The 22,652-nt window shown below is 39.3% G+C and overlaps 1 protein-coding gene across 1 annotated transcript in view; it reads left to right on the forward strand.

The window, feature by feature from the left end:
* Window positions 1-238: 238 nt before the first annotated feature.
* HMGA2 (high mobility group AT-hook 2) overlaps window positions 239-22,652 on the forward strand; it is a 155,462-nt gene continuing 133,048 nt past the window's right edge. Inside the window, exons 1-4 of the mRNA XM_066255561.1 lie at window positions 239-345; window positions 453-1,345; window positions 3,946-4,032; window positions 15,251-15,301. Coding sequence (XP_066111658.1) covers window positions 1,235-1,345; window positions 3,946-4,032; window positions 15,251-15,301 — 249 coding nt within the window. The 5' untranslated portion in view covers window positions 239-345; window positions 453-1,234. The remainder of the gene's footprint in view (window positions 346-452; window positions 1,346-3,945; window positions 4,033-15,250; window positions 15,302-22,652) is intronic.

Genomic DNA, 22,652 nt, shown 5'->3' on the forward strand with positions numbered 1-22,652 from the left:
GTGCAGGTAAAGGCCAAGCCCCTAAACGCTGCTATGGGGCAGGCACATTCCCGCGCCTTCCTAAGACAACCGCCCAGGGGCGACCGCGGGCGGCGGGCGGGGCAAGGCCGGCGGTGGAGCCGCCCGGGATCTCCGGCCTGTCCCTTTAACCCCGCCGCAGGGCAGGAGCACGTGAGCGGGGCTCCGGGTGGCACCCGGGCGCCGCCGCCGCCGAGGCAGTTGTATTTCGAACGCTGCCTCTGGCCCTCGGCCAGGCGCCTCGGTTCCGCGATCCTCCCGGCCTCCCTCCTCCTCATACTTTTCCTCCTGCGCAGCCCCCTCCCCTTCATCCGCCCACGATTAGAGGTGGGCACTACCCCCACCCCCACCCAGCCGCCCCCTCCCCAAGCGCGCGCGCACACACACACATACACACACACTCACACACTCATCCCTCTTGAATCCTGGGGCAGGAACTCAGAAAACTTCCAGCCCCGGCAGCGCACACTTGGTGCAGGACGCCGGAGCGAGCAGTCCGTCCCCCTCCGACTCTCCGGTGCCGCTGCCGCCTGCTCTCGCCACCCGAGGAGGCGCGGTGCCACCCACTGCTCGTCGCTTGCCTGCGCTCATTGCTCGACCCGGTCCCGGCAGAAACTCCCCATCCTCCTTTGCTTTCCGACTGCCCAAGGCGCTGTTTTCTCTTTCTTTCTCTTTCTCGCTCTGCGAGCGCGGAGCGGGGGGGAAGAGGAGGAGGAATTCTTTCCCCGCCTAACATTTCAAGGGACACAATTCACTCCAATTCTCTTCCCTTTCAAACCATTTCCGAAGTGCTCTCCTTGATCGCAACTCCCGATCCCAAACCGAGAGGGGAGCCTCCTAACTTCAAGCCCTCTTTTTTTTTTTCCTCCCTCGCTTTCCTCCTCCTTTCGCTACCTCCACCTCCGCCGCCACCGCCACCTCCACCTCCGGCACCCACCCACCGCTGCCGCCACCACCAGCAGCGCCTCCTTCTCTCCTCCTCCTCCTCCCCTCTTCTCTCTTTTTGGCAGCCGCTGGGCGTCCGGTGTTGATGGTGGCAGCGGCGGCAGCCTGAGCAGCAGCCCGCGCAGCACGCCAGCTTTCGCTCGCCCTGCCTCAGTCTCCAGCCCCATCACCCACTCTCCCGAAAGGTGCTGGGCGGATTGGGGGCAGCTGAGGCGAAGCGGCTGCAGCGGCGGTAGCAGCGGCAGCGGTAGCGGCGGCGGCGGGAGGCAGGATGAGCGCACGAGGCGAAGGCGCCGGGCAGCCGTCCACTTCAGCCCAGGGACAACCTGCCGCCCCGGCGCCTCAGAAGAGGGGACGCGGCCGACCCAGGAAGCAGCAGCAAGTTAGTACCCGGGCTCGGTGGGAGCACCAGCCACCTCCGCGCCCGCCGCGAGGGCGGTGCGTCGCGAAGCCACCCGAGCGCGGGAGTCCAGCCGCCGCGGCTGCCGCGCTCTGCCCGCCGGCCGTGGGGGGCGGGCTGCCGAGTGCCGCGCGCGGCTGAGCCCCGGGGCGCCCGCGCCCCTCCGGGCGGGGCGGTGGGGAGCCGCGGCGCGCGGCAGCGGGGAGGCTGGAGGTAGGGTCGCGCGAAGAGCGTCCTCCGACTTTCGCTATTGTGCGGCGCCCCGAGTGTCGCGGTGGCTCCTGGCGACTGGAAGCGGCCAGGGTCCGACTATCCAGGGTTCGCCTGGCGCTCTCGGAGCCGCTTTACAATTGCCCCGGGGGGAAGGAAGTGCCGGGGGGGCAAGGCTGCTCTGGAAGGACGGAGTTGGAGGAGCTGAAGTCCTGGCGGCTGAGAGCTCTTTCTCCCGCCAACCCCGGCAGTTCGCGGGCCCGGGTCTAGCACGCCGCAGCCGCCCCCTTGGCGCCTTCCCCAAGTTCTCGGTGGCCCGAGACTCGCGCCCTCCCGACAAAGAGCTCGCGGGCCGGCCGGGTCCTCTCAGGGCTCTTTAAATGCGGCGCCGCCGCCGTAGTGTCCCGGGAAAGGGGCTACTGGAGAGCCTGTAGCCGCAGGGGACCGGATTTGCTCCTTGGCCAAGGGCGCTATAAGTAATGTCCGAGAGGGGTGCACCGTGGCTCGGGTCACTTCCTCGCCAGGCTCCCAGTCTCCCTTTTGCCCCTGGACCCCGCGCCTCAGAGCTTCAGACATTAAATGCGTTACTCTAGGGCCATTGGCTGGGGGTTGGGAGGGGACGATCTAGGGGCGCCCTGGACCCCGCAGGGTGGAGGGTTTTGTCTGCGGATGCAACCAATTAAGCGTGCAGCTAGCGCTTGCCGGGCTGCGCGCAGCGCCCAGGGCGGGGGGTTTTGTTCGCAGCAGATTTCCAAGCCTTGGCGGGCAGGGCTGGAGCGGGACATGTCTATTGAGAACTTTAAACTCCGCTTCCGCGGGCTTTTAAAAACTTCTTTACTTCTTAGCCTTAAAGCGCTTCCTTCGTGGCAAATAGGCCGATTAGAAAATTATCCTAGAGTTTCAAAGCTGCCCGAGAGCAAGGTGAGGATATCGAACATTTGCTTGCCAGCGCGTTTTAGAAAAACTGAGAGGGTTGTACCTTTTTGAAATCATCAAAGGAAACAAGCCCATCTAGAGGCCCCTGAGTTTTCCCGCTCTGCCCAAGCGACACTTTATACCGCGGGAGGATCCTGTTTTACACCTCCCAGGAAGTCTCTGCCCGTCCCCCCGCCCTTGTTTCCCACCCGCCACCCAGCTCTCTTTAGCTGTTCTAATTGCTTCCCACCTCCGAAAACATAATCCAAAAAAAATTGCATTGGGGTCTGGAGATGATTGGAGGTTTTACCTTTGAGTTAAGGCAGAGTTCACAAAGAAAGGAAAATGTGTCTCCGATGTGTTTGCTCCGGATGTGCCCACTGGCGCTAGTGGTCCCACAGAAGCTTTCAGTAACCTTCCCCAGATTCTCTCAATAGGATGCGAATTTTCATTGAAGACTTTCATGAGTTTTAAGTTAGTTACTCTCATTTAATCACTGAATTTGAATGAAATGTAATTTGATGATTCACTGGGTAAATATTTAGGAACTGGAATATTAATCATCGCATTCTCTTAACCACTTCAGTATTTACTACTTGGCATAGACAACATTTAAAGTTTTGCTAAACCTATTGATACTTTCAATTTCTTCTTCCCAGACACTTCCATTCCTTCTCATGTTTCCCCCTTTTCAGTTTTCTCCAGTTCACCCCCATAAGAGTTTTCTCAAAAGATAGTTTTGGAGAAATTGTTCATTTTTATCAAAAGATATTTAAATTTAGACTAGAGATAATGCCTCAATCTCCAAAAGGAAGTGGAGAATTGAAGCAATTATCTAGATAATTCAAGCAAAACCTCCCACAACAGATTTACCATAATTATTTGGAAATTTTAGGGGGAATGAAGTTAATTTGAATTGTAGAACTTGGATAATTGCTCCAATATTTCACTCAGTGTGTTGATTTACAATGCAGATACACACATACATATATAGAGATGATTAAAAACAATCTTTTCAGTAGGGAAGATTGTTGAAATGTTTATGATGTTAGCTTTATATTTCTGTTTGAAATGCTAGTACAATGGCTAGTAATATTAGTGTAAAATGATTATTGATTTTTGTCAAATGCATACTCATGCAACTTTTTCACCTTAAAAATGTGTGACTTTCTTTTTAGAATGAGCAAACTTGTCACTCATTGTTACCCTTTGTAAGGTTGAAATTGAATTTAGTTTTCATATGTAAAATACAAATTCACCTCTGAACCCTTGGGTTAAAAATATAATTCTTTCTCCTCTATGTAAACTCTGTACCACCATCACTATTTATGCTTGAACTGTATGTGTTTCAACAGTTCGGTGGAGCAGCACATTGCAGAAAACATAACTATAGACTCAGGGTCAATTTCTTGCAGACATTCTTGCCACAACAGCATTTTTTTTTTCTTCACAATTAGGAGCCAACTGGTGAGCCCTCTCCTAAGAGACCCAGGGGAAGACCCAAAGGCAGCAAAAACAAGAGTCCATCAAAAGCAGCTCAAAAGGTGAGATTTCTCAAGTCAAGTCCTCCCAACATTCTCAATGACTAAGGAACCTCCCTGTAATTTTCCCATTCTAGATCAGTGTCTAAGGATTTGTCCTAATTGGTTAACTCAAGACTCATTTTCTACCCTTAGTATTAGTAAAATTTCTAAGCAAATGCTTAGCCTAAAAAGGTCATAAAGGAACTTCAGTGTTGTTTTTAAACAAACAATCACCAAATAATTGAAACTTAAAACAGGAGTGAGAAGGTGAGGAGGGGGAGTAGAGAATGACACACTTAAAAATTGGGCCAGTTGTGAAATAGTTAAATGCAAATCAAAACTGTAGATTTTGCAATTTCCTTTAAAAATAATAAAGATTAATTTACTTTGTGCTTATTTACAAGATTACTGCAAAACCAAATCCCCCTATTAAAGTTAAGTACTTTGTCAAATAGATAATAATTAGAAGTGAATGAAATTATGGGATACTCTAAAAAATATATGAATATTACAGCTTTAAATTTGATGATAAAGTATACTGTTTGTTTACTTTATACTGTTTGTTACTTTATAAAAGCTTGCAATATAATATAATATCTCAAAAAACTTTTCTATCATGTGATACAGCAATTCTCTAAATGGAACAATGAGAAGTTTATTTAAGAAAATTTTTGACTCACTGTATTTTTGGAAGGCAGGATAAAACCTAGTCAAATACAATTTTCAGTGTTTTTCTTTATAAACTTTAAATTCCAGTGCAAAATAACTTCATGTTGCTTTTCTTTGAGCTAGCAAAGAGGAAATATGTCAGAGTCAATGCTTGTATAGAGAAGTGAAGGTGAATATAAATTCACGTTTTTAGCTGTATAAATAAATCTGAAATTTTTCAGTATTTTATGTGTAGGTTTGTATATTAGTTAAAAATAAAGGTTCAAAGTTTCAGAAGTAAATTTTGATATACCTTTTGAGTACATTTGTGTACATCATGCACAGTATTTGTAACAGCTACTATATGCTCATCTTTTGGGGATTAATGTTCTATTTGGTTTTCTCTGTGATTATAGGCACTTAACCATATTATATGTGATGGTTTCATGTTGTAAACTATCATAGCAACCAATGATACATATAAAGTTATTTAGGGTGTAACTGTGATTTCTTGTGTGTTTTATTTTAATAGTCTAACAGAATTGAAGAAGCAGATTTCTAATATATTTATATAGAACTGCTTCTCAGAATGAAGATTTGTGACAACACATTTAATTAATAAAACTTTTAAGTAGCTCTAAATCACCTAGTCATGTAAAAGTGACAATATATAATCTTATATTTCTGACATGAATACTTTGTTCCCTTTTATCTGGTTTATTAAATTAACTAAAAATTCAACAGGAGTTTTTTAATTTTGCATCATGTGGGGTTTACCTAACTAATTTTACTTTAATGATATGGCAAAGGGGATATCTTGGTAGGTAGCTAACAAACATTTAGACTATGATGTAATTTCTCTTAAAGATGCATCATTGTAACATCTCCCAGGAAGAAATCTATAAGTCTCATCATAAATAAATTGATTAAAATCTTGTACAAAAAATAGAAAAAGAATTATCTTTCAGATTTCATAGTATTACATATTTTCCAGTGAGTAAAGAGATGTTCCCATCTTTCATTTTGAACAATTTACCACTAACAAAATCATTATTGACAAGGAGAGCTGAGACTTATCCCTAATTTACCACCTAAAAAAAAAACAAAACAAAAATCTTGATCCCCAACAAAGGTTTGATTTCTTTTGAGTTACTTTTATGATAGGCATTTGCAGTGAACCAGGTAGGCCACTCATCTCTCTGATAGTTCTGTATTTATACATATTACAACTTCCCAGTCACAAGTAAGTTTTCTCATTCCCCAAGAAACACTTCCCTGAAATCTCTCATTTTTCCTGACAAAATTATTTCACACAATTCTGTTATAAAAGTCCCCCTTCCAATAAAAATGAATAAATACATTTTCCCATAACATGGCTGTTATATTTCCTCAGTTTTATAAATTACGCTTCATTTGGAGAAGATAATACTTTGCAAAACAGTGAATGACATTGATGAATTGTTCATGGCATGTGTAAACTTAAGGTATTTTCCCTTGCAAATTGCTATGTATTGAGTTTGCTATTACCCTATATAAACATGATTATCAAACGTATTTATCAAATATCTATTGTATTCTAAAAAAAACCCATGTTTATAAGGATTTTGAAAGGGAATCATTTAAAGAAATAGTTCAATTGTTCATAACATGTAAGATAAACACATCGTGCTAGACTAACCAGAGTAGAGATGAGAAGTCTTCTATAATTAATAAATTGGGTATTCTCCTGAAAACCAAGACTCATCAAAATGGAAACTATATAACAAAAACTGGTAAGTATATAAGAGAATATAACTCCAAAATTGGAGAAGATGCAGTGAACATTGGAATCTTGATGTTGTATGTTTAAAATTTCTTGCTGTTTGGAGTTTCTTTACTTATAAAGTTTATGTTTGGTCTCAGTAACTGGCCTTGGGGCATTTGAAAACAAAACTGCTTGTTGGAAAATTAGCAATGTGAAACTTGACAATGCGTGCAGAATGTTACAAGAACAAGTACTTGACTACTAAATTAGCAATCACTTTAATTTTAGGCCACATTCAAAATAAAATTGATTTGTGTGATGCAAAACATAATTTCTAAAATCACCATTTGTTATGCTTAGAACTTTTGGAAGAGAAGATATTTCTTAAATCTGCTTAGGTTCCATTATGACAATTTCTCATAGATGACCATGATGTAGCAATTCTAGTCATTCTTCAAAACTCCAATCTGAGTAATCAAAATGTGTCCCTGAACCAGTTTCATATTGTTATCTTAATAAAAACCCATAAGTTAATGTTTTCCTGAATAAATAATTTATTCATGTGTGTGTGTGTGTGTGTCTGTCTGTGTTTGTATGTATGTCTTGACCCTTTTATTTATATTTTAGTTTGAGATGTACCTGTGACCAGTTGCCTCTTAATTTCCTTTCTATTTTTTTTTTCCTCTCATGTTTGTGCTGGATGGAAATACTTTGTATTTTCACATGACCCATGTTTGGGGAAAGAAAGATATCCTCTCCTTATTGGTTGGCTTAGGCTGTTTGTTGGGGCTTCTTAATCACGAGAGAATACTAGAGGAGTTGTCTTTAATTCCCCAGTGTTTAAAGGTCACAGGTCAAGTTCATCTCTTAAGTCTCAAGCCAGTTCTCATTCAGGTACTTTTAGGAAAAAAAAATAGATTGACTAAAATTTTAATAGGAGGAAATTGCATACAAAAGAGACCTCATGTATGAGGTACCCCTACTTCATAATGTCATAGATTTTCTTGTGCTTCATTTTGACCATACCTAGAGAACAAAGAGCAGACAGGACAAGATCTAGTGAAGGGTGTATAATTCAAACAGTGGTTCAAGTAAGGATTTAATGTATATATTTTATTTGCTTGAACAAAGAAGACCTGATATTAATTGGCTACTATAAAGGCAGATTTTGTACTCCTTCTAATTACATTCCCAGAAATGTGCTTGATTTTTCATAAATGATTACTATTGCAACCACAGGTATTTTAGGATGAGCGAACATGGGTTTAGCTCATCATTTCAGATAAATGCTAGAGCATAATGCTGAATGAAGATGAAGCGTATTTCAGAATTCAGTAGATTCAATCAGAGAGTAACCAAAGGTATCATTATAGGTAAGTTGGGGAAAGATGGTTTTGGAAGTGCTCATATAATTCCAGCCTATGGTCCTCTGTGTATTAGTGGAAAGATATTTCCATTGGGATCCAGGGCCCTATCTAAGTATGCAAATGAATCCAGGAGGGTAGAATTAATTAAAGCCTTGTTATTGTCCGCATTATCTTGATACTTTAGGCTGACTTGCCTAAACAATTGACTTATTTTTTTTCATTTCACTTTGCCAGGGAGAACCAACTGTTACTGCGTCAGTAATTTCTATCTGGCGATGCTTTTGAGTCACCAGAGATTATGATCTAAATATAGGAGATTCAAGTACATTTGAATTATTTTATGGAGTAACTTTATTTCTAGGAAGCCGTAATTCTCATTTTCAGCAAGCTGTCCTTCTCAACTTTTCATCAAAATCTCCTCATTACTTTGACTGACCTACAGCCCTGACTGTAATTTTTTTTTTTTTTATTAAGTGAGAGGCAGGGAAGCAGACAGACAGACTCCCGCATGTGCCTGACTGGGCTCCACGCAGCAAGTCCCCTATCTGGCGATGCTCTGCCCATGTGGAGCCATTGCTTCATTGCTGCGCAACCAAGCTATTTTCATGTCTGAGGCAAGGCTGTGGAGCCATCCTCAGTGCGTAGGGCCAGCTTTGCTCAAACCAATCAAGCTGTGGTTGTCTGAGGGGAAAGGGGGGAGGTGGAGAAGCAGATGGTTGCTTGCTTCTACTGTGTGCCCTACCTGGGAATCGAACCCAGGACATCCACACACCAGGCCAACACTCTACCACTGAGCCATCTGGCCCCTGGTTTGTTTTTATCTTCGTCTCAACACATCATTTTCTAAGGAGTTAGAATATATCATTTAGGTATTCTATTGCATTCCAGTTCTTTCTTGAGAATAGATCCATGCTAAAGAACATTTTATGACAGTTAAGTCATTCAAACCTATCTTGTCTTGTTAGTTGACTTTTTGCAGTTTTCAGAGCTCACGCTGGAAACCACATTGCTTGGAACAAAGGTGGAACAATGAATGTCATATTCTAGATTCTAATGATTTTAGTTATAAATCTTTGTTCTGCCAACCAGGAGGAGAAGGTGAATGGAGAACTTATTATATTTTGGGCTATTGCTTTGTACTCTGTTGCTTTAATGCACTGAACAGTTTTGAGTGGCATTTTCTAATTGTTTTAGTGAGGAATAGTGAAGTTATTATTTTTTCTCCAGGATAATGCAAGGGGCAGTTTGCTCAGAAGTAAACCACAATCCACTTATGTATTGCTGATAATGATTTTTCTGATTCCAAAAGATGTAGAGGGACAATTTAAAGAAAGAGAATCTTAAACTTTGAAAATAACTTTTCTAGTCATTTTGGCCTTGGCTTTAAGTATTCATACAAGTGAAGACAGGGGTGTGTAAATGATATGTGAGTTGACAATGAGGTCTTCCTTGGGTAAAAAGAGCACAAACTCCAATAGATGACAGAATTTACTTACATTTTCTGTTGCAAAATATAGAGTGATGGCAAACTTGTAACATCTTTTTAAGACTGAAAATGGTTGCACTTAGACTTTGGAAACCTATAGAACTAGATTATCAAACAGGTGAAGTGAGAGTTACTTACTGTTAACCTGATTAGTCCAGGGGATTTTGATACCCATGCACATTGATTTAATTCACACACACTATATATATATATATATATATCTCAACATTATGATATATATATATAACGTATATGTTTTTATTAATATACATTAGTATATATCACAATATTGATATATATAATATGCATATTTAATTAAGTGAGAGTCAGGGAAGCAGACAGACAGACTCCCACATGCTATCCTACCAGGATCCACCTGTCAAGTTCCCTACAGGGCGATGCTCTGCCCATCTGGAGCCACTGCTCTGTTGCTTGGCAACTGAGCTATTTTAGCACCTGGGGTGAGGCTGTGTAGCCATCCTCAGCACCTGGGCTCAGTGCCCAGGGCCAACTTGCTCGAACCTTTTGAGCCATTGCTGCGGGAGGGGAAGAAGGGGAGAGTGGTAGAGAAGCAGATGGTCACTTCTCCTGTGTGCCCTGACCAGGAATCGAACTTGGGACTTCCATGTACCAGGCTGATGCTGTACTGCTGAGCCAACTGGCCAGAGTCACTGTTGATATTTTTAAAAGAACAACTGAAAGAAACAAAATGTGACTTTCTAAACTTTGGCTAGCAGGCTCCATATGCTCTTAGTTCTGCTGGTCTTAGTCTTAAAATATACTGCTCACAAAAATTAGGGGATATTTTATCCCTTCATATTCATTTTGAAATATCTCCTAATTTTTGTGAGCAGTATATCTATCTACCTCCCTACTTACCTACCTACCTACCTAATCATCCATCTATCTACCTATCTATACATATATACATACATAGAGATACATGTAAATGAAACAAGGTAGTGCTATGCCTAAATATTTTTCTAGCTTTTTGTTGTTGTTCAGATATATGAATTGATTAAGGATGGGAGAGGGTTGTGGCTTTCATGCATTATCACAGCACATATAAAATATGATGGCAGCATTTAGAGCAGGGGTAGTCAACCTTTTTATATTTACCGCCCACTTTTGTATCTCTGTTAGTATTAAAATTTTCTAGCTGCCCACTGGTTCCACAGTAATGGTGATTTATAAAGTAGGGAAGTATCTTTACTTTATAAAATTTATAAAGCAGAATTACAGCAAGTTAAAGCTTATAATAATACTTACTTACCAAGTACTCTATGTGGGATTTTTGTAAGTTTGGCAGATAAAATCTTTATAAAACAACTCACTATAGTTAAATCTATCTTTTTATTTATACTTTGGTTGCTCTGCTACTGCCCACCATGAAAGCTGGAACACCCACTAGTGGGCGGTAGGGACCAGGTTGACTAACACTGATTTAGATGAACAAAAAATTAATAGCTATTTAAATTTGAGCCAGAAGTCAGAACTGGATAATTCTCTTGGTTCCCAATCTCAGCTCTTGTTCATGTCTTTACAGGAAACTAGGAAATATTTTACTTTTAACTACTCATTTGTTTCTCACCCTAGAAGGTTCTGAACTTTTAAAATTTGCCCATGGTTATTTTATTTTACATGGGATCATCTCCCAGAAGAACAGACCCTTTATTGCCTTGAAAACCAATTGGGTCTCAGTTCCAGTACTTATGAATGTGGGCAGATCGCTTTATCTCCCATTTGGGAAACGGGAAGTAATAGCTGCCCTATTTAAATAAGGTGATACTCAGAAAATCACTATGGAAACTTGAAGAATTGGGAAGTGTTTTTTTTAAGGGCAACATTTTAAAATGTGGAGGGAAGAAGAAATTAATTTGAGTACCTTCTAAATACTGTCACTTTTGTCAGGCACTTCACATACCTCTTAGCTCCTTTTGTGCTCTGATGTGGGCATTTTGGTCTTCATTTCATAAATGAGAAAGTGATATATCTCATGTTCAGCTCCAGCAAATGGTGGTGCCTGGGTTTGAAGTCAAATCTCATGCAAAAGCTTATGATATTTCTTTTACTATATGCAGAAAAATATTTTGTAAAATATTTGCTAGAAGGTAGATTGTTACCTCCAGTAACCTGAAATGCAAGTTGGAAGTTAGGTTTTGAGAAACCTTTGGAGCGCAACTCTTGGCAAGCTTATAAACGGACTATAAATATGTGCTAGCTTCACCCACTACTCACAGACTGCTGGCCCCCAAATAAACCATAGGCGTTATGCTTTTGGAGAATAGAGGCACCAGAAGTTTTCTTATTTTTTGATATAAACAGTAGTGTTTCTTTCTTGCTTCCCTTCCTTCAATAAATATGGAGTGAGCATATCTTGTGTATCAGGCAAAGCACTGTTTCCAAATTCAATAGTTATATTTGCTAAGTGAATTTCTTAATTACTTTGTTAAAGTGCAGAGTACATTTAAAATCCTGAAGTACCAGAACTTCTCAGAGAAAGAAATAATTACATGTCCTATTTAATATTTTTCCTAGCTCTCATGAACTTGCTTTTCAGCATATTATAAAATTAAAGATACATTTCTGAATCTACACTTATTTTTTAAAGTCATATTTATGAAGACAAGCAAGAAAGAAATAACACCTTTAACAAGATATGATAGCTTCAAATATTAGTGTAATAGTGCTGGTCATAGTTTGAAATTCAGTTCTTGCAAATGTAGAATTTCCACATCCTACCCCCCAAATAAGCAGGAAGTATTTAGAATGAGTTTTTGTCTCAATTATACATGGGTTTGCAGTATAGATCCAAATTCTACTCTGGCAAAGGAAAACCAAATATACAGTTCCACAGTATTGCGTATGTTGACATATTAAAAACAAAATAAACTCCCAAAATATTTTGTTTGTCTTCTACTGAAAAATAATATTCTGAAGAGCATTAAACAGAGGGAAAAAAAACTTAAGGCCTGTGTTTTCCACTATGTAAAGACCCTGGATTTATGCTGGTTTACCAACTAAAATCCTAACTTGTTTTGCAGCCTTTGTGAAGTTTGATCAGAATGATTAAATAATGTGGGTTTTAAAGAACAGTGAGAACCTCCCAGATTGACGCCACACAGCACGGCTAATGTGTTTCTTCTAGATGGAGTCTCAGAAGAGGGTTTCGGTTTACAGGTAACACTGGACTGAAGACCATGGAGCAAGTTCGCTTTTAACAAGTCCAAGTGACAATCGTGATATTTTGCCCTTTAGTTAATGGTGCAAAAATTTTCTTTTGAATAGGCTTTTTGTCAGTGAGATGCTCATTTTAAAATCCTCTTATTGGCAGGGCTTTCTCTTTCTTTGAGAGATTTGCTTTCCCTGACTTTAAAATGCAGTGAAATCCTTTTAGAAAACAACCCTCTCTTCAACAGAATTTAGATACACCCAGGTCACATGGCCCCTGAAACATAACAACTCTGCAGAGAGAGCCTGGGGTAGCACTGTTTGCCTTCAAGGTCAGTAGCCTCCTTCCCTCAACTCCACCTGTCATCCCCCATGCCTGTTAGGAAGGATTTCTATCTTCCATGCTAGTGTAATTTACTACTGGGTAAATTATGCTCCCAAAGACCAAATCAGACACTGCTTCTGTATTAGGGAATTTTGTGCTTGTATAACTCACTATACTAGCCAAAGAGTTTCTTAAAAGCTTCATTCTAAAGGTGACAGGTGGGTGTAATGGAATATTTGCATTGAAGGAACCTTTTAACCTGAAGGAAAACTTTCCCTTTAAGAGTTCCAACTTGTTAGGAGAGAGAGAACTTCTCTTGAGCACCTCATTTTATGGTGAGCACTTCACTCCTCACAGGAGGCATTATCTCCATTTCACATATGAAATCAAATCAGGGTTTTCAGGGACCTGCCCAAAGTCCTAACTAAAGCTAAAATGTCAGAGCAGGGATTTGAATCTAAGCTTTCCAAAGTGGAGTCTGTGTTCTTAAGATACCTCCCTCTTTCTCTGAGACACTCAGGAAGAGAGTGTGATTCACTGGGCACTCCTGGCTTTCACTTCATTTAATTCATGCCCGACTGAAGTTAAGACCTTGCCAATAAGTGAATCCTTTGTGGAGCCACTGAAAAGTAGTAAACAATGATTCAGAGTGCCCAATCCGATGGTTAAGTAGACAAAGGCTCCGCCAGGTTTTCTTCTGTTCTAGGAAATTAGCTGAATCAGTGATAATTTTAGTTAACTAAAGTATCTCCTATGGTAGCAAATGCCTTTGGAAAGGTAACAGCACTGTTAGCAGGGTAGGAGCCTAGTTCTTAGGGCCCAACAGAACTGGGTTCAAATCCTAGTTCTGCCATTTACCAACTTTGTGTGTGACCTGGGATTTTTTAGCCTCCCCTACCTAAAATTTACTTGCTCATCTACAAGATAAGAGAAAAAATAATAATAGCTATCTTATAAGACTGTTGTAAGGATTAAAATAACATGTGAATGACTGGGCCCTTTGCCTGCCCTGGGGTATTTTAAATGCTATATAAATGTGAAATAACATAAATTATGCAGAATTTAGGTTAATTCATTGGACCTGTTGGATGTCAGGCCAGGGAGATACTATTTGTGAGAAGTCTTGTGGTTTATTTTATCTGCCTGTCTCTATCTATCATCTATCTATCTATCTATCTATCTATCAATCATCTATCTATCTATCTATCTATCTGTCACCTATCAATCTATCTATCATCTATATCATCTATCTATCTATCTATCTATCATCTATCAATCTATCTATCATCTATCTATCATCTATCTCTCTATGTATCATCTATCATCTATATCATCTATCTATCATCTATCTATCTATCTATCTATCTATCTATCTATCTATCTATCTATCATCTATCTATCTACCTATCTATCATCTATCTAATTCTTACCAGGGAAATTATAGAAAACGAAGGCATTTTCATTTGGCAGGTAGACAGTTATAACAGGTAGTTTTAGTATCACTGTATAAAGTTTCTACTGGCTGCTATACCAGGTAACAAAAGTGAAATGCAAAACAAGTTATCTTGGCTCAGGTTACATGTATTTTTGTATTTAGAGAGCCTTGGAATGATTCTCCTACACAAAAGAGTATGTACTAAGCTTTCTTTATCCTGTTTTTATAGGTGTATGTGATGTGTATGTGTGTGTGTGTGTGTGTGTGTGTGTTGGTAAGGATTGCAGTAAGGTTTATAAATACAGGAAATCACTTAATAAAAAATGTTAAATTTTGATTCAAAAGGGAAAAAATAACCGTGATACCAGAAAAATCTTCTATGAAGTAAAGCAATAAAACAAACTCTCATGGTAGTTAGAACATATGTTTATGTTAAGTCTGTGTTGAGAGTGGAATTAAAGTTAATGTGCATATTTATTATTTTTAATATTCATAGTTTCAAGCACAAAGACTGATAAAATTTCTTCCAGTTTTTTTCCCCCTTTGATTTAGGTGAGCGGATTGGCAAGTGATTGTTTTTTAGCAAGGAATAGGAAATTAACTATGTAGAAATATGCAGATGTTTTTTGAAAAATCAGCATCCTAGATTTTATTTACATTTAGACTTGATTGAGACTAGCAATGTAGGTACGTGCACTGTAAATTATAAAGCAATATTAATTTTTGTAACATCAGTGACATGGAAGAAACATTAATTTTCTAAAGTACTTTATGTAATTATAGAAATGTGGGGATTTTTATTATTATTATAGATAGAAAGAAAAGAAAAACAACCCAGGGAATCTTTTAGGGTGAGGGTTGTGTACATCGTTGTTTACATCCTACAATGAAAAACCAAGAAGAATAAAACGTGGAGAAGATGAACCTAAAAATAGACAGAGATTGTTAAAAGCAATCTTAATACTTCTGAAAATCAGACCATGCTTATTTGGAATGTGTCCCTCCGTGCACTTATAAATAATGTCAGGTAGGAAACTATATAACTTCCTTTTTCATTTTGCAGAAAGCAGAAGCCACTGGAGAAAAACGGCCAAGAGGCCGACCTAGGAAATGGGTGAGTAACGAGATATCATTTCTATTTTTTTTCCAAAGGAAAAAAATTTATTTTAATGAAAGTTAGTTTTATTTTCATCAATGATGTGAATTTCTGACTTCTGGTTCCGAGAATCTTTAAAAGGGTTAAGGCAAGTGGCAGATTACCACCTCTCCTCACCATTAGGCGCCAGAAAGAAGTTGACTCAGAACACTTCTTTCCTGGGAGTGACTCCTTTTTCTATCTCTAATCAATATGAAAAGAGTCTCCACTCTTCCTTCAAGTGGGGCAACAATGAGATGACTTGTTCAGTGGGTTGCATAACTAAGGTTAAAGGGTATTATGAAACCTTAGAAGTTGATTACAAAAAGATAAAGTTCAGATGAAATGTGTTTAAGATAACTTTTGAATGTTTTTCTTTCCTTCTTTTCTTGGTTTGTGTGTGTGTGTGTGTATTTCCTTTGCAGCTTTGCTCTAGACATACCTCATTTTCTAGGTGGTTTGTGTTTTTTTTCCTCCTCTCCGCATTGGCTTTGTTAGTAAACCAGGTTGTAATTTCCAGTTTTTCCAGCTTCCCTGTGTAATTCTTATATCCTGACATTATCAACAGTGGCTTCCATGCAAGTGCTCTTGACCCCGTAGGCACACAGATTTATTTGAGGCCCGAAATTCAGTGATTGCTGAAAAGCTTCGAGATTTTACCATTTGAACCTTGTTTTCTTTGCTGCTATGCTGCTGTCTTTTCCATGGACAGAACAGTCTTAAAATGAATGAAACCATTTGTCAAGAAAGAGAAAGGCATCCTCTATACCCAGTAGCGTCTATGGCGGGATCTTTGCCTTTCTTTTCTTCTTCCTTGGTTTATGCTTTGTGCTTTATCTTTTTAAAAATGTTTCTTTGCTGCTATAATGGAATATATTTTCCTGGTAGTTTGCCGTTTCTTCCTCTAAAGTTCTGCATCACTTTCTATTTATACCTGGGTATTGCCTTTCATTTAATTTATTCATCTTGTATTTTTTTCCCCTCTGCTCAACATGTATTGGGATTAGATTTCTTAGCACAAGGAAATGGGGTTGATTTTTAGATTAAACACATCTCAGTGTTACAGTGTAACCTTAAAGTAAGAGCATTTCATTCAACTTTCTGGTCAATAAATGAATCCTGGCCCAACGTACCCACCAGGTGGGGATCACTGTATTTGATTACCTTGAATGTTAGGGAACTCACTACCTCTTAAGGCTGCCTCTTTGTTCCTGGAAAGCTCTGAACATTCAAAAATTCTTCCATCTGACTCCCTCTAGCTTCTGCTTACTGTGCCCAGGCCTCTTTTCTGGGAATATACAGAAGAATTGTTTTTATTTTTACTCATGAAAGCCCTTCAAATATTTGAAGACAGCTAACATATACCCTTTGCTCTCTTTTCTGGTTTACATGTCTCCAGTTCTTTTAGTCCCCCCCCCCCCCAATAAATGAATATTCTTGTTACTCTCTTCTTCTATGTAGGTTTGGTGTTTAGTCTTTTGAAATATGTCTCCCAGAATCAAGTGCCATGTTCTAAGTGTGGACTCCACAGCCAGTGGATTTACCACCTCTCTCATACACATGGCTCTAGCTACCCGTTACTGCTTCGTCAACCACTTGAAAACTTAATAATGTAAAGTAAAAGGCCATGTTGTTATGCTCATGGATTCTTTGGGTCAGGAATATGGACTAGGCACAGCAGAAAGACTTGTCTCTGCTTCAGGGTCTGGGGCCACAGTGGGAGGACTCAAGCAGCAGGGATGACTCCAGTACTGGGAGCCAAGAATTTGGAGGTTGCCTCACTCCCAGGTCTGGTGCTTTTGTAGGATTGTCTTGAAGTCTGGATGTATATGGAGTGACTGGGGCACCCGTACATGTGGCCTTCCAGCCTTGTGGTCTCGGGATAGGTAGTCAGCCTTCTGCGTGCACTCAGGCCTGCTGGAGAGACTGTTCTCACTACTAAGAAAGAAGCTGCGAGGATTTTTTTTTTTACTTTGTCTCAAACATCAAAAGGTGCTACTTGCATTATTCTGTGTAATAAACACTCTGTTGACTGAGTTGGTATTGGCATACATATTAAATATAGATCTGGCCCTGGCCGGTTGGCTCAGCGGTAGAGCGTCGGCCTGGCGTGCGGGGGACCCGGGTTCGATTCCCGGCCAGGGCTCATAGGAGAAGCGCCCATTTGCTTCTCCACCCCCCCCCCCCTTCCTCTCTGTCTCTCTCTTCCCCTCCCGCAGCCAAGGCTCCATTGGAGCAAAGATGGCCCGGGCGCTGGGGATGGCTCCTTGGCCTCTGCCCCAGGCGCTAGAGTGGCTCTGGTCGCGGCAGAGTGACGCCCCGGAGGGGCAGAGCATCGCCACCTGGTGGGTAGAGCCTCGCCCCTGGTGGGCGTGCCGGGTGGATCCCGGTCAGGCACATGCGGGAGTCTGTCTGACTGTGTCTCCCCGTTTCCAGCTTCAGAAAATGAAAAATAAAAAATAAAAATAAATAAATAAATATAGATCTGCCATTCTCATGGATCAGAACCATTGAACGAATCAATAGAAAAGACCTGTATAAACTTTCTAATAGGCAACATAATAGAAAATAGAGAAATTCTTTGAAGTCATGAGATTAACTTTTGCTAAGTGCAGTGAAGTAAATTATAAGCAAGTACAATGAAACTTAACCAGCACAACAGCCATCACGTATGGCTTCTTCCCACTCCCCCCCCCCCCAGCTTTATTGAAATATAATTGACATATAACATTTTGTAACTTTAAGAAATATAGCATGTTGATTTAATATATTTTATGCATATTGCAAAGTGATGACTAGAGTAACATTAGTTAATGCCTTCATCACTTCACAAAAGAACCATTTCTTTTTCTGTGGTGGGAACATTTGAGATATACTCTCTTAACTTTCAAGTGTATAATACAGTATTGTTAATAACCACCACGATGGATCCGAGAACTTACCTTATAACTGGAAGTTTGTACCTTTTGACCATTATATCCTCATTTCACCTACCAACCAGGCCCTAGCAATCAGCATTCTACTCTGCTTCCAGAAGTTTAGCTTTTCTAGATTCCACATGTAAGTGATATCATAATGTTACTCTCAGTTTGACGTATTTCACTTAGCATAATGCTCTTAAGTTCTATGCAAATAGCAGGATTTCCTTTCTCATAGCTGAGTAATATTCTGTTTACACACACACACACTTTCTTTATGCGCGCACACACACACACACATTTTTAGATGGACCCAGGTTGTTTCCATATCTTGCCTCTTAACTGGTCTAACCTTTCATCTTTTATACCTTTGGGCTACCCTATAATGTTTGGCCATTAATCTCCGTAGGTTATAGTCATGTCACTGTTCTTCTCTGAATCTTGGTTCCACAACTGGGTGCTGTATTAATTATACTCTGCCTTAGCACTTTGAGATTCTTACAGTTTATACCCACCTATCTTTATGGCTTTATTTCTTACTACTCATTCTCAGACACCTGATGTTTCAGCCAAGCTGGAATAAAATATAGATTAGTTAAAGAATTTTTCTTTTTTTTTCCCCCCTCAACAATTCTTACTCACTTGGGGGAGGTGTGGATTCCAGGCAACTGATTTTCATGCTGGATAAGAAGCCCATGCCAGTCATCTGCCATAGAAACCCTTGCCTTTCTGAGAATGATTGGGTCATTCTCATTGATCCTCCTGGTGTCTAATTTTTACTGGCTCTCAGAATGGAAAATGTTATGTAATGAATTGTTTTAAGTCGTTGATTTGTTCCCCAAAGAAGCGTTGTTCTACTCAGAAGAGGAAATGAAAGGAAATTGTATATTTTTTCTAGACAGTGTATTTCCTCTTTGCTTGTATATGTTCTGTTGGATAGAGTATGCAGCCAGTCAGAGCAAGGCATACAGTTTAATGGCATTCTTTACTGGATAGCTTGTACTGAAGAAATAAATTATTGCATTTTCCAAAGGAAATGGGTTTGTACTTTATAGTAAGTTCAGTTCTTTCCAGCGATGTCATTCACTGATTTCCTTGTATTAGAGATACATTTTTCAATTGACTGGATTTACTAAGTACATGGCCTAAAAGCCCAAATTGCTCCACTGCTATTCTTCTGAGTTGCTTTGTTTTGCGTTTAAGTTCTTTTGCTTTAAAGATGATGTCTTGTAAATCTTAAAGTGTCATGTAACAGGCCTGGAAGAACATATCTATAGTGTGACACTCTTATCTGATGTGATTGGGATCTGAAGTTGGTAGGTTATTCAAAGGTTGATTAACCAAAAGTGTGTAGATGCAGGAGAGAAAAATGTTCCAGTCTTGCTACTGCAAGGGATGGAGGGTTGGCTAACCCACGGAGGACATTAACTAAATTTTGGTTAAGAGCACTTCTGCTGTTTAGTTTATTCCCCTTTGTTTGAATTAGATTTTAGATCTATTATTTTTGATGTGTTCATCTCGACTTCACTTTTTTTTTAATGGAAGAAGTGAGTGTCTTAATTGTTGGGGATCAGAGTCTAGATTCAAATGACTTGGATTTATATGTTGACCCATCACTTAACTGCGTAATCTTGAGCAAGTTACATCTTTTAAAAGTAAAATTTTCTCATCTTTAAAAATGTGGTAAGAGCAATGTATTTCCCATAAAGTTGTTTTGAAGATTGTAACATAATGTATGCAAAAGGCTTAATAAAAGTCATGGCACATAGTGAATGCTCAATAAATGTTAGAAATTATGCTTAAATCTACTATACACTTTCATTAATATATCACTCACATCCTAAACTCTAATTACGTACAACTTTCAGTGGTTACACATGGAGTGAGGTAACAATTTATGCATCCAACTAACCAGGTACCTTGATGATATCATTATGTCTTCAATATATCTATGCTGAATCTCATCAGGTTTAAGAATTGCTGATAAATAATTTATTTATAAATAAATAAATTGTGTTGTTCATCAATTTGAAAAGTAATATTTCTGCCATTTGCCTCAATATGCACAGGAGAGATGTTCTGGCTTCTCAGCACCTTTATAGAATTCCATTAGTCAGTCCTTTTGCCAGTTGAATCTAGGCATTTAATATTTGCATTTCTCAATATGTAGGGAAGGAGCTCATCATGTATCTGATTTAGTGATAGAAAATATTCGAAAAATGGTGTAGACAATGGAGCTAAGGCTCAAGAATATAGTGTAATAATAAATATGTCAACCTCACGTATGAAATGCTTCATCCAGATGTTGCTTAGTGAAGCAACTGGTGCTTCTGGAGGAAAAGAAACAAGGGCAAAAGAGTAAAGAATGAATCAATAGACAAGTAAAATTTTTTGAGAAAGGAAATTAACAACAAAAAGGAAAACTACTCTTCAATCGGAATTAATGGTTTTTAAAGAAAAAAAAAATCATTCTAGAGGTCTTGGGATTGACCTAGAAATTGTCTCAAGGACCAGGTACTGAAGTTGAACTCCAATTGGTCACTAGGAATTTATTAACAAACCCCAGATGTTTTCTGGAGTTGCTGATTCTCTTTATTTGGTAATGGATTGTGTGCGGTAGTATGTCAATTTAAAAATATGCATTCCTGTCCGTGTCTTTCTGGGGACAGTTGTCCTTCTTTTATTGAGAGCTTGTGATATGCAGGAAAGTGATGTAATTTCATTTGTTAGTCAAACAGATGAGGATTCTAGATAGGCAACAAGGGTTTTTTGTTTTTCCAAGTTTGTAGAAATCTAGAAACTTGAGTGATGATTTGAAAATCAAGTAAGAGAACTAATTCAGAATTAAAACCTATTACATTTAGACTGATTGAAATTCTGGATTTCTTCTAAAGATCTCAACCATTAATGATTTGAGGAACCTGGAAATCTAATATTGAAGTTAAAACTGTAGATTTTCATTTCCATTACTTTTTCCCTTCATCTTTGTTCCTTTAAAATAAAAACTTTTAACCATTTGTAATTTAACACTTGCCTTATTTAAACTGAAATATAACTTCGATGTTTAGAAATAAATATTCAATAATGTATATTACAGATAATTGTAACTTTACTGGAGTCAGGGAGAAAAAAAATGACTTTAACATTAAAAAACTATCTGCTCGTAATGGAGTGTGTGAGGGTGAAATCATTTTCCTTTAGAGACTTGAAATAAGAACATGTTTTAAAAATGGGAGATGATCCCTCTGAAGTACATGTTTTGATATATGCTCAGCAAATAAAATATAAATTTCTGGTGCATATAACATGTTCAAAATTGGTGAGCAGTCTTTTCTAAAATTGTCTCTTTCTTTGCAATATTTTGTGATAAAATGGAATACTTTGCCAAACAGAACTCTGTGGGGAAAAGTGACTTGTTTATTCTGTTTTTTAATAGCATACTCTAAAATTCACTGAAATGATTATTAAAAGTTGCAAAATTAAATGTGAAAACACTAATAAATCATCCTCAGAGGGCAATAATTGAGTTTGGTTAATAATTGTCTCAAAGAAAACCAGATAGAAGGTGATGGAAGACTATATAACTTTGGGTGATGGGTATGCAACATAACTCAATGTCAAAATAACCTGGAGATGTTTTCTCTGAACCTGATTGATCAATGTCACCCCATTAAAATTAATAAAAAAGAAGTAAAGTTAAAAAGAAATATTTGTCTCAAGATTACATAATCTCTTTTCTGTTTGTTTAAATGTTGAAGTTTTTGTTCCTAATTATTCTGTTAAATGACGTCTGGAAAAGAAAGAGGTTGATTACCTGCCCCAGTAGTCATCCAGTTCAGTTTGGCATGGCTGCTCCTGACCATTAAGGATTATAAAGACATTGACCTTGGATCTGCCGCTTAGTGACCTGCCACAGTACCCCAGTAGCTGTGTGGTCTTACTAAACTATTATCAAGAAAGAACATGTTTTTTTCCCCTTCTTGTAGCTGAATGGCAAATTATATATTAGAGGTGATTCAGATAAATGCCTGTGTCTTTACAAAGAAATAATTAGATCACTAAAATCCTGGCCAAGACAGTTATCTCAATTTTATTCTAATTAGATGACGAGAATTATATAATCCAATAACCATTTTCTATGACAGTAAATGTGTTTAAGACTTTTATCTATATTACCATACACATATTTACCTATGTTAACCCAAATCTGAGTGTTCATGGTCAATATTTCTAAAATATTGGTTACCCTCATGTCCTATATAAATAAAATTAATACATTATACATATATATTTTTTTTCTTTCTGAAGCTGGAAACAGGGAGAGACAGTCAGACAGACTCCCGCATGCGCCCGACCGGGATCCACCCGGCACGCCCACCAGGGGCTACGCTCTGCCCACCAGGGGGCGATGC

Source organism: Saccopteryx bilineata, chromosome 2, assembly GCF_036850765.1.
Source record: "Saccopteryx bilineata isolate mSacBil1 chromosome 2, mSacBil1_pri_phased_curated, whole genome shotgun sequence".
Classification (NCBI taxonomy): domain Eukaryota; kingdom Metazoa; phylum Chordata; class Mammalia; order Chiroptera; family Emballonuridae; genus Saccopteryx; species Saccopteryx bilineata.